The 13027-nt window shown below is 38.6% G+C and overlaps 1 protein-coding gene across 9 annotated transcripts in view; it reads left to right on the plus strand.

Moving 5' to 3' along the window:
* The first annotated feature begins 500 nt into the window (after positions 1-500).
* Positions 501-13027, plus strand: part of YAF2 (YY1 associated factor 2) — a 73613-nt gene continuing 61086 nt past the window's right edge. For 3 of the 9 annotated variants that reach the window (XR_004678781.1, XR_004678783.1, XR_004678784.1), the window contains exons 1-3: positions 501-684; positions 1111-1236; positions 2861-3239. Coding sequence is in view for 3 of the 9 variants with exons in the window: in XM_035002864.1 (XP_034858755.1) it covers positions 659-684; positions 1111-1236; positions 2861-3062 (354 nt within the window). In the remaining 6 variants the exon portion in view is untranslated. Of the gene's footprint in view, positions 685-1110; positions 1237-2860; positions 6531-13027 lie in introns of those variants that run through there. The other 6 variants (XR_004678782.1, XM_035002864.1, XM_035002865.1 and 3 more) reach the window with 6 other exon arrangements.

The raw sequence follows: 13027 nt of genomic DNA on the forward strand, positions 1-13027 counted from the left end.
GGGCCACAATACCTTCTCGGCAGAGATTTGCGTACAGAAAATCAGTATTTTAAGGCACCTAGCAATGGCGCTCAAGAGTGGTTGGTTCCCCCAGGTATCCCTCGGGCTGAGTCTGAGGAGCCGAGGACCGCCGAGGCCGGGAAAGCGGTTCACCTGGAGACCGCGCCCGGGCACTCCTCCCGAGCTGGGCTGACCTCCAAGCGCCGGCCCCACCTGGGAGCACACCTCCCGCGGGATGACTGAGCATCCCCCGCCAGAGGGGCTCGGGAGCGGGTGGCCACCCCCGCCACCCCCCGGAAGGCGGCGGGGAAGCGCGGAGAACCGGCCGAAGAGGCGGCGGCGGCGCCCCGGGCTGCAGCGACCACCCCCACGCCGCGCGCCCGAGAACTCGCCGCGGGTGCTGGGCCGCGCTGGCCGCGTTTGAAGTCTCCGGCGCCGCCGCTGGTTGGCCGGCGCGGGTCACGTGCGCCCAGGCAGGAGTTTCCCCGACAGCTGGAGGCTGCGTGGGATCCGGCGGCGGCTCCCGAGCGCGGCGGTGCGGCCTTCCCCGCCCCCTCCTCCCTCCTCCCCCGCCCGCTTCCGCCCGGCTTATTATCCTCCTTATTGACAAACAGAGCGGCCGCGGCGGCGACTCTCGGCGTGCGTTTGTAGCCAAGCCATGGGAGACAAGAAGAGCCCGACCAGGTAACAGCGCCCGGGCCCCCGGGGCCCGGACTGTGCCGGCGGCGGGGCCCTCGCGCCGGGTTTCGGGCGGCGGTCTCGCTCGCCGCCCGGGCAGCGGGGCCAGAACGGGGGCGGCGCCGGCGCCGCTGCTGCGCGAGCGCTGCCGCGTGAGGGGCCGGCGCCGGCCGCCCCACAATGGAGCCGCGATGGCGGCGGCCGGAGCGGCAGTCCGGGGTGTCAGAGCGGCGGCGGCCGCGCCCGCGCCCGCGCCCTCCCCCATCCTGACTTCCCTCCCACTCCGAGCCGGAGCGCGGCGCGCCGGGGGCCCGCGGGGCGGGGGTCGCGGAATTGGGGCGGGGGGCGGGGCGGGGGCGGCCGCGGGGCCCGGGCGCCGGGCGCGGCCTGCTGATAACCCCGCGCGCGTCGTGTCCGGGTTGTGTCCTGCAGGCCGAAGCGGCAGCCGAAGCCGTCCTCGGATGAGGGTTACTGGGACTGTAGCGTCTGCACCTTCCGGAACAGCGCCGAGGCCTTCAAGTGCATGATGTGCGATGTGCGGAAGGGCACCTCCACCCGGTGAGTCCCGGGCCTGCCCCGCGCGCCGTCGGCCGCCCGGGTCGCGGCGCAGAGGACGCCCCTGCGGCTGCCGCCCCCTCCCATGACACTTGCAGGCCCGGCGGGAGGAGGCGAGACTGAGGTGGTGGCCGCGATAGGAATTGGGTCAGGTTGATCGCGACCCAAGCGATGGTTTGCGGTGTTGGGTAATTGAAGAGGCCGTAACGTTATTTGCTGCCAAGAGAGAATAAATTATTTAAGGGAGGCATTAGCTACTGCGATTTAATTCGTATTGCTGGGTGTAATGCCCCCCCCCCATTCCGGGTATAATAATGTTGGCTGCATTGTTGTGTTAGTGTGTAGGAATCAAAGAAAAACCATGAAATCTTCTGTAGAAGCAAAAGATGTAATTTAATTTCGTTCCTCAAAAAAAAAAAAGTATCTGATTATAGAATACACAATAGGTTAAACTTCATTTTTTTTTTTTTTTAGTATACATGTCTGGAAGGGTCAGATCAAGGTTTTGGTTAGTATTTTTATTCTTATTCCCTAAGATTTTATAAATAGTTGGAGGTGAGCCCAGTCACAGGGACACAGTTTTACTTAAAGTATCTGAATATTTTTAGTTTGATTAAACGGCAATCTCTCAGACTATACAAATGAGATGAAATGATCTCTGCCTATTTTCAGTCTTTATTTTATTGTAGGCGTACAGAATAATAGGTCGTTCTTTTTAAAAAACCACTTAAGTGAATTAAGTGGATAAAGAAAATCATAGAGGAAATTCAAAGTCTGACATTCTTGATCTGCCAACACTTGGTTACAGAGTTCCTTCACCTTTATAGGAAAGTAGCCTTTGAATTTATTGTAATAATGTGATTTATAGGTTAATATTTAGACATCATGTATTTTGATATTAGAAAGTCTGTTAGAAACTATGCTGTCACAAGAGTATACGAATACTGATGTGATATATTGTTGCTTTAAAAAAGGCCTTACTCAAAATTGACATTAAATTTATATATTCAGTAGGAATTAGATTTCTAAAAATGAGATATCCAGATTTTTAAACCCCATTCACAGCAATTTATTAAATTTTTTAAATGTAGAGACACATGGTTGGCAATAACTTAAATTTTGAGATTTGCTTAGTGAAGCTAGCTGCTTTTGACATACCTTTTTGTGGATCATAATGTGCTTTTTGTATATTTTCATTTACGTTGGATAAAACGTATTGAGCATTTTTCATGATATCCTTTAAGAAGCAAACTTTAAAACATCTTCTAAATTCAAGGGAATATAATAGACCATTCTAAAAATAAAAAAAGCACCTATTTCCTAAAGTGAATGTGGCAACTATTTTTGGACCCGTGATTTAAGTGTTTTGAAAAGTAGAGTATATCTTTATATAAGGTTGGATTTGGTTAGAATATATTTGTGTATCTATGTTAGTACTTTATACTGCTTAAAACACTCCAGCAATTTTCAGAAAATGGTTTTTGGAGGCAGGAACTTTAAAGTGGAGACAATTATTATAATCTTAATCTCTAGTACGATGTTGTTGCTTTTTGTTGTTTCCTCTCTATTTTCTTGTAGCCATTAGAAAAAATACTGAAATTAGAAGAGCCTATATGTTTATTTGCAGGGACAGCAAGGAAGGGGGGAAGCTGTTGTCCTACTCCACAGCCAGTCTTGGGGTTAGAGGAACCCTAAGAAATAGAGTAGGTGGTGGCAGCTCAGAAGAGAAGAAACAGGCTGAATACCTGGCACCTGGAAGAAGAAGGAATATAGTGCACAGGGGAGTTGGCCCAGGACAGAGAAGTGGGCCTAGTTTAAAAGAGTCTTGAGGCCCACATGGGGGCCCCTGATATTTTTTTACCAGTACATCTGAGCTCTTGTAGATCCAATTTTTAGTGGTGGAAACATTACTTGAGGAGGACTCAGAGAAGCATTGTCATTTGGATTGAAACTGAAGAGGCTCTGGGCAACTCACCAGAAGTCTAAGGGACTCTCTGTTCCTAAAAGTAAGTGTTCTACACTACGACCCTCTCAGCTTCTTCCTTCCTCTCGCTGAATTGTCTCTTCTCTTTTGATTTTGGCCCTAAGTTAAACCTAAGAGCTCTAATTTCTGTGTTATCTGTTATTTTCCTGCCACTGTTTCTGCAATTCAGAGTGGAATCCATGTTTGGATAGAATAATGGAACAGGTCATTGTTAATAGGGCAGATACTGACTGTACCACAAAATATTTCCTTCTCTGGTAATGTTGGAAAAACAGATTGCAGAATACTAGTGAGAAGCAAACGTTTCAGGAGCTGGAAGAAATAATTTTGTACAACTGGCATGTTAATTAGCAGTTAGGGTAGTTTCATGGGTAAGGTTGGAGATTATCAAAGCAGGGACTGGATAGGTGCAGAGCAGAAGATGCAGTTTGCTAATGACTTGTTTGTGACTGACCTACGGTACTTGAATTGCTTGGGTCAAACTGACCTTTGAACTGATTCTGTCTGGAAGTCGCCAAATGTGAGGCCAAGTCTCAGCCATCCCAGACATCTGAAAAGTCTCTTCTTTTTAAACCTCCAGAGAAGACGGAGCCCATGGTCTCCCTCCAAAGTCTTTACTGACAATTTTGTCTTTAAGGAATATCGAGTTCAAATCCTTTATATATCAACAGAAGACCCTTTTTTTTTTTTTTGGCTATATCCTTGGTAGGTCACGATTTTCTGCAAAATAACTCTATGCAATGAAATGAGGTCATATTCATAGTAGTATTTTAAAATGAAACATGATTTGAAGTAGCTTCAATTCCTAAATTGATCAGTTATATTCTTTAAATTTATGCCATTTCTGTGATTGAATTTCAGTTTTGTGCTTGCTGGCCTTAATTAGTTTAAATTTGATTAATCTCTTTTTTTATCCAGAATCTAAATAACTAGATAGTTCAAGTACCTGAAGTTTTCTACATTGTGCTCTTGTGAGAGAAGCAATGATAAATGTCATACTGACAGGAAACATTTAAAAAAGAAAAAGCTATGGTGACAAATTACTATCAAAGGTACTATACAGTCTCCATCTTTATATCTCAAGTTTTTATAAGGCAATAAGTGTCTCAAATATAAACCTCAGAAACTTTAGGAAATGAAGAACCATTCTGAATCATCAGAGAAAAATTTAGTGTGTATAAGGGTAGTACAATCAATGTATGATGATTGAGTTAAAATAGTATCTTATTGCCTCTTCATATAGGAATGGAAATCACTGCTTGACTCAGATGGCAGATATTTAAAGATGAGTATGATGGAGCTATTTGTTTTGATTTTGAAATGTGATCTGAATGAGAACATATAAGACACTTAGTCTATAGTGGACTTTCAGGTGTAATTTAAAGTATAACAGGTAATGTTATATTTTCTCAGGATAAGTTGTAATAGTTCTCTTAGATTTTTTAGAGATGTTGTTTTAGAGAACAATGAAAAAGATTTCACATGGAAGAAAGAGCACTAGTTGTACTAGGTGTCTGGTGACCTGTGTTCTTAACCATTTCAACTACTTCAGTGTTCAGCAGTGTTTACTGAACATCTTATTTTATTTAAAGGTTGAGCTAGGTGTTGGACATACAGTGGTGAGCAAATAGATGTTTTCTTTGTAAAATTTTGTGATTTTGTTGTCAAATCAGAAACACTTTGTATCAAATTCTATACATGAAGTAGTATTAGTAAATATGTATACGTCAAAGAGGTTAAAATTTTCTCATTTAAAAAAAGTAGTGTTGGGGCGCCTTGGGTGGCTCAGTCGCCTGGGCATCTGCCTTTGGCTCAGGTCATGATCCCAGGGTCCTGGCCAATTATCTGATAAAAATCAAAGATCTTTTCAGTATTATTGTTATCATATATGCTTTCCGTCTTCTAATTTGAGGTTTGTCACAGATCCTGCTACCCTTGATGTAGGAATGGGAGAAAAAATTGAGGGCCATCTAAGTCAGTTCGTTTTTCAGAAATGCAGAGTTCCCCAGCCTCCCTTACCTGTCTGAGGAGCCTTTCCAGCTACCACACAGCTGTTGTTGTTCAGAGACTCCTTATTCTAGGAGGTTGGTTAGTTGGTTTTCGTCTTCATATCTTGGGTTAGCGTAGTCGCAGGAATTCATTGTTTACAGAGAAATTCCTAAAGTGATTAGTGGTTGGATTAGTGGTTTTCAAAGTGTGATCTGAGGAACCTTGGGGATCCTTGAGACCCTTTTAGGGAGTCTGTAAGGTCTAAACTATTTTCAAAATCACATTAAGATGTTATTTGCCTTTTTTTGCTGTGTTGACACTGCAGTGGTGGTGCAAAGGCAAGGGTGGGTAAAACTACTGGCCCCTTAGCATGAATCAAAGCAGTGGTACCAAATTGTTACCTGTATTTATCATCGTCACTACTATGCGTGTGAAGGAAAAATAATGCCAGTTTCACTTAAGAGTGTATTCCCTTGATGAAGCAGTAAAAGTTACTAATTTTAGGAAGTCTCGTGTTTTTTTTAATATTGTCTGATGAACTGGAAAGTACAAGTAAAGCACTTCTGCTGCATATCAGAATGCAGTGGTTGATTGAAGGGAAAGCATTTTGTGTAGTTGTTGGAGCTGCAAGCAGAACTAGCAGCTTTTTTCATAGAACATCATTTTTACTTGAAAGAATGCCTGACAAACTATGGCTATTCAGACTTGGATATGTAGCACATATTTTCTCGAAAGTGAACACAGTGAATTGTTTTCCTTGATGTGAAAACAATTGATAGTATTTGTTGCCAATGATAAAAATTGAACTTTCAAGTGAAAACTAGAATTTTTGAAAATGTGTAACCGCTATAGTTCCTAGTACTTGAAAGATGAAATTAGGTGGTGGTACCAGTGAACGTAATTTCTGATATTTTATCATGCAATTTGTTGGTATTTGGAGGATTTGCATAACTCAGTGAACCAGTATTTTCTAATAACCAATGTATGATGTTACAAAACCCATGCATAGATAATCTATTTAAAGTACAAAATAAACCAATAGATTTTAAGGGACAACTATGAAAACTTTGTTGATGTGGTTTCAGATTTCACGTTGCAACTAACCTTTGAGAAATAACTACTTGTGTGTTTTCAGATAATTATGGATACAATTATGGATATAATTATCTGAAAAGGCTGTTAAAATACTCTTCCCTATTCAACTGCATATTTGTGGGAGTCCAGATTTTCTTCATATTCTTAAACTGAACCAACCTATTGCAACAAATTGAATGCAGAAGTAGATATGACAGTCCAGATGTCTTCTGTTAAGCCAGATATTAGAGGTTTGCAAAAGTATGCAAGTGCTACTCTTCACACAAAATTACTTTTGTTTTGGAAAATACAGGGTTTTTTAAAATAAAAATATTTATGTTAAAATGTGCTCTTTATTTTTTTAATGAACTAATATATATTTAAATTTTAGCTATTTTTATTTCTACTATAGTAATTTATTTCTTGCTAGATAAGACTTACATAAACTAAAGCTCTTTTAACTTTGAGAGTGTACAGAGAGCCTGAGACCAAAAAGTTTATGAACTGCTGGTGTAGGGTTTTACTAGCTTGGGTTTCTACATCCAACAGATTTACTTCAGCAGGCATTCTTTTCCTTTCATTTATAGTTCGTTGAGTAAGATCTCCCTGATAACCTAGTGACCTACTTGTTAAACTCAGTGGCCTAATCTCTTCTTTCCATGTTACCTCCATAGTATTTGATGTTGGTAGCCTTTTTTTTTTTTTAATGAAATTCTCCCTTTTTGATGTCTCTAACACGACTTACTCCTAGTTTTTCTTGTATATCTCTGAAATCAGTTTCTGCCCACTGAAACCTGGCTTCTTCTCTATATGCTTCACTTTGTATGTGGCATAAACTTTTGGAATCTAAGTCAGAAACTGTGATTGTCTCAAGTTTGATTCTAATTCATCGTCATCCCTCATGTCCCGTCTTTGGATTGTCTCTCAGATCTGTCCTTTTTCCAGTTTATGTTGCTGTACTTTATTTATTTATTTATTTATTTATTTATTTATTTATTTATTTATTTATTTATTTATTTATTTGCGAGAGAGAGAGAGAGAGAGAGAGAGAGAGAGAGAGAGAGAGAGAATGAGAGACAGAGAGCATGAGAGGGAGGAGGGTCAGAGGGAGAAGCAGACTCCCTGCTGAGCAGGGAGCCCGACGTGGGACTCGATCCCAGAACTCCAGGATCATGACCTGAGCCGAAGGCAGTTGCTTAACCAACTGAGCCACCCAGGCGCCCATGTTGTTGCTGTACTTTAGAAGCCCATGTCATTTCTCTCATGAATTATGACAAATTGGTCTCTTCACAATGCTGCTAACATTATCTTCAGTATGTTTTTTTGAAACTATGTGATTATGTTTGTCCCTTTATTTAAAAAAAAAAAAAAAGAGAGAGAGATCTCCAGTGAATAAAGACCTCTTTATTGAATAAAGGTTGAGCTCCTGAGTATGATATTCAGGGCTATATTATCGATATCTGAACTGCCTTCCTAGCTAGCTTCGTTTCCTGCTGCATATCTTAACCAATCTAATGCTGCATCAGCACTGAAGTATTTTCATCAAATGGCCCTTCTTAAATCCTTCTGGGATTATAACCTCCCCACCCCAACTGTTTTATTGATTCAGTCTATGTCAATGTATATGTAATTATTCCTAGAGAATCACCATGTTGTGGTAATATTGTCTAGATGTTTATCTGTCCTTCTGGGCACTCTTAACCCTTGGCAGCCCCAGAAGCTAGAAAATATTTGGAACATTAGAGGCATTTAAACTTTTTCAGCTAATGTTCCTTTAAATTTTACTATTGCTATTTGACACGTAGCATTGCTTTTCCAATAACTTTTTTTTTTAAGTTATTTATTTTGAGTAATCTCTACACCCAGCATGGGGCTTGAACTCATGACCCCGAGATCAAGAGTCGCATGCTCTTCCAACTGAGTTAGGCAGGCACCCACCAATAACTTTTAAGATTGAGAAAATGTTATCAGGCTATTTCGTCCATAATTTGTAGGTATATATTTTAGCATTACTTTTTAAAAACTTTTCACAATTTTGTTTTGTATTTTGATGCTATTATTTGATTCAAAGCAAGTGTTTACAGTTAAGACTAGTAACTGAGATGAGTGACCCTGAGTCTTCATATCTTTGTCTTTAAACACGGAAATAGTATTTTTATAACACAGTAATGTTATAACACAATATATGGTTGTTTTTGAAGATTAAGAACGTAAGGAACTTAGTGCATCTCTTTTACATATTTTTTCTATTACTATATTTGTTTTTGTCGTATACTTAAAAAACATGTATGTGTGCAAGTAAAAAAATATAATTTGCCTCTCAATTTTGAAACATTTTTAACTTTACCATTTTTAATTTGACATATAACAATATATTAGTTTCATATTTCAAGGATGATAATGTGCATGAATACCTTAGCATTTTTATGGTATAACTTTAGAAAGTTGTTTATTATTTTTATTATGTCACAACACTTATTCACATTATTGAAATTTGCGTAGCATGGCTAAAAATGAGAAGTGTTTCTTGACAACATGAACTGCTGAAGTCATGAAAGAGTACAGTGTATTATGAAATATATTTTATTCCTCGACTAAATTGTAAGTTTTCTGTTGAGTGATATTTAAAGTTAGTTGATAGCGAGTGCTTGTCAAAAACTAGAATATACCAAACATAGGTTTGTGATATTGGAGATTGTTTATTGAAAAATCGTTTAGAATTAAAATTTTGCGTTTGTTTTTGAATTTACAGAGTTTAAAGTTAATGGAACAAATTAATTATAATTAAAATGGAACTAATTTTTACCTTATGATTGAGATAATCTTTTACCTATGAACTTGTTACTTTTAAAGATAAATCAATTATATAAATTAGCAGACACCTATACAACTGTAGAAATTAGGCAGACATTAAAGAAGTATTGGAATTTTCCCTCATCTTGTGCTTCTTTACTATTTCCAGTTGTCCAGAGTCAGACTAACAGGATTAGTTGCTGATATTTTTCTACAGCTCTGTTATCGTTTTGCCTACCTAGTTAACTGCTTATTCTTCAAAACGTAGTTCGTGTCTCTTATCTCCTTGACCCATCCGAAACATGCCTTCCTTTGTCTTTTGTACATACCTCTGATTGTGATCTTCATCAAGCTTTAGCATTTCCTCATAAATTCAGGCTTGATTTGTGTCTTTCTCATGAAGCTGAGTATTCTTTTTTTTTTTTTAAGTTTTTATTTATTTATTTATTTGACAGAGAGAAACACAGCTAGAGAGGGAACACAAGCAGGGGGAGTGGGAGAGGGAGAAGCAGGCCTCCCACGGAGCAGGGAGCCCAACGTGGGGCTCGATCCCAGGACCCTGGGATCGTGACCCGAGCCGAAGGCAGACGCTTAAGGACTGAGCCACCCGGGTGCCCCAAAGCTGGGTATTTTAAGAGGATGAATTATCTAGAGAGAGGAGGGTGGCTCTTTGGTTAAAGTTGTGAGAGTAGCCATATTCTTTTTAGAATCTGAATAGTCCCTCAGTATGTGATGCTTATCTTCATTATATCATTTAGTGTATTATAGTTGTGCTACATGTATGTATTTACTTTCTTGTTATGTTGTGAGTTTCTTAAGGGAAATAAGAGCTTTTCGTTACCTTTTTCAAAGATGCTTGACAAAGTGCCTAGGAAATAATAGGTGTTCAAGAAAAGTTTGTTGAAAGAGGAATATACGTATTAGAAAGGAAATGTTATTTTTTTTAATATATAAGCTTTGAAGAAGTTGGAATTCTGTGTGAATTATCAGAAGTAAATGGTAGTGAACAAAATTCTAGAATTCTCCATATGCTTAATGAAAACGTACCATATGCCAGGAATTATACTAGGACTGAGACCCAGTTCCAGCTTCTTTGAGAGTTTGAATTCTAGGAAAGATAGATGAATAGTGTATGCTAACGAGTAAAAGGAAGAAGAAATTTAGAATTAATTTTCCAACATAGTCCTAGTTTTTGGAGAAGTCCTGTGCTCAAGTTAAGAATGAAATCAGTTATTGGTGTAGTCATTGTGAGTCAAGCCCATTTGGTAAAGTGTGTTCTAACATCATGGCCAATTTCCAATTTGATCGATTAGCTTTCTCTTAAGAAATTTAAGCCAAATGAAACTGCCACGTCACTACTAGGTAAAACTCTCTCTTTTTCTCCTTGTATAGGTCTATGTGTGTATAAATATGTATATTTTAAGAAGGACCTGCTGTTTTTAAGATAATTGTTATATAATTGAAGTAAGATTTCAGAGAACTAAAATTATTTGTGACAAATTTACATAGGATGGTAGATTGTTAAATGTATATATATTTAATATTTAATAATCCCAGAAACCATCATTTTTGAGAATAAAATTTTATAATGGGACTACATTACTGAATTTAACAGATGTTAAATTTTCAGCTATCTTACTGATCATATTGGCAGTCATTTTCAGTGTGCTACTCAGGTTTTTTTGTTTTTTTTTTTTGAAGCATTGTTGAGAAAATTAGATGAGTTAATTTCTGTAAAGCCTTAATTACAGTGGCTCACTGAATGGTAGCCATTACTATTAAGGTATATATTTGAAAGAGTATAATGTGTTGCTACAAAATTAATTTTATTATTGATGGTTTCTGGGGGGTAGAATAAATTATTTATCATTCATGTGGTGATTTTCTGTGTTCAGAATGCTTTCCTATATATCCCTCCATTTGCTCATCAAACCGTAAGGAGGAGAGGAAGGTGGTCATCCAATCACAGATTAGTGTTAGAGCCTAGATTGAAATGCAGGTTGACTACTAGTTGATCTTTTCATCCTTTTGTCTCTGATAAAGAGGTTTATAAAACTGAGTGAAAGGTTTCTTTGCTTATTCCTCTTCAAGGCATTAGAAGGCCAGCGTATTTTGGTAGAAAGATTAGCATTTTGTGGGATATCAAGTTTTCATTCAAAGATTTAATGAAACAGGTTTTTTTTTTTTAAAGACACATTTTTCCTTAATAATAATCTTTTATAGCTTGTAATTTTAGTGGTATTGCAAGTATGTAAAATATGTCATTGTGATTTTAAAAATAAATTGGTTAACATATTAATATGTGTTTTGTTTATTGGCTTTCATGGTTGTTAAAATCTGTACCCTTTGTTACATGATTTGTGATAATGTGTTTTAGAAGATTCAGTAGGCATTCCATTTGCAATATTGTTAATTATGGGAAATTACAGAATTACTAAGAATTTTAGAGCTGGAAGAACCCTTTCAAGAGCTTCCATGGTGTTTAGTCATTTCCTGAGACAGGCTAGTTTTTATAACTTGAAACCTTAATAGTAGAGGGATAAGATTGTCTTCAGAGGAGAGATCTTGAGGGGTTTGGGGTAAAAATGGTGGGTATTAAAACTTTTGAAATAGGTTGAAGCCACCATTGTTTGCAAATCCTTCTTGATAGGGATTTTCAGCTAAGTTTAGAGGATTTCTTGTTGCTGTTTACTGAGAACTGACAGGTAAAGCATAGCAATTTGCTGGGTGAGGTCTTTTTGTTGAAACCCATGGCTCTAGCCTAGTATCCTCTTGGCAGGTAAGAAAACAGGCCTGGAAGGATTGTAACTTTGTTTAAAAGGCAATAGCTTGTTAATGTTGGATTCAAGATATTTGGATTTCCAGTCCTTTTTATCACCTTGCTGTGGTAACATTTAAATTTGCAAGCAAGTAACTTCTTAAGGATTTCTTCTTGTAAATTTCCTATACCTAGATCTAGTGCTGTACATCTTGATAATTTCTAGCGTTAAACCTACTACTTATAACTAATACAAGAATTTATGTTAAAACTGGGCTAGCAGTATAGGGAATGAAGAACAAAATGACAGCCCCCAAAATAATATTTTTGAAGTGCAAATGTTAACAAACTTCATTTTGATGTTTTTTTATAGTAACATTTATTGTGCTGTATATATCCTGACTTCTTTGATATAGTATTTCTTAGGAGAAAAATCCCTGTAAATATTATTTCCCTCTTTTATGGTGACACAATAAGAGTCATTAATAGTATAATTAATAATCAGTTTGACTATACGTGTGTATATGAATGTGTGTGAATGATAAAAAGTTTGTGCAGCCCACTGGCAATTTTTAGACATGAGTTAAACCACTTCATTTTTACATGTTTTATAGTCTGATCAGGGTTCTTCTGCACACTATCATACTTTATAGGTTGTACTAGGGATGATCAACCTCTAACAGCAGCAAGTAGATAATATTTGATGCCAGTAAGGTGATTGCTCAAGAGGCAGAGCTCTAGGTACATTTGCAGAGAAGGCAAAATTGTTTTGGACTTCTTTCATCTTTTTCCATCCTTTTTTGCTTTTTATCTTTGGTCTCCCCAAGGCCCAAAGTCTCCTCACTAATATTCATTTCTAGGTTGCCTTTTTTTTTTCTAGGTTGCTTGTATTCTTTATTTTCTTCACTCCACGAGCAGTTCTTCCTTTACTAGAAAATCTTTCTTGTTTTATCTGTTCTGTAAATCTGAATAAAATAATTGTTTCAAGTGTGAATATAAATAACCTGAGCATGGGGGATAAAGTTATTTTTTTCTTAAGGTAGTAACTCTCATTCTGATGATAAAAGTATTGCATGTTCATTGAAGATACTAAGGAAATAGAAGGAAAATAGGAATGCCCATCATAACAGCTCTCCAGCCAGAGATAGCTACTTCTAAAATGTGTTTCCTTTCTGTCTTTTACACGTGGATATTAG

Source organism: Mirounga leonina, unplaced genomic scaffold (assembly GCF_011800145.1).
Source record: "Mirounga leonina isolate KUSES-001 unplaced genomic scaffold, KU_Mleo_1.0 Mir_126, whole genome shotgun sequence".
NCBI classification, from domain to species: domain Eukaryota; kingdom Metazoa; phylum Chordata; class Mammalia; order Carnivora; family Phocidae; genus Mirounga; species Mirounga leonina.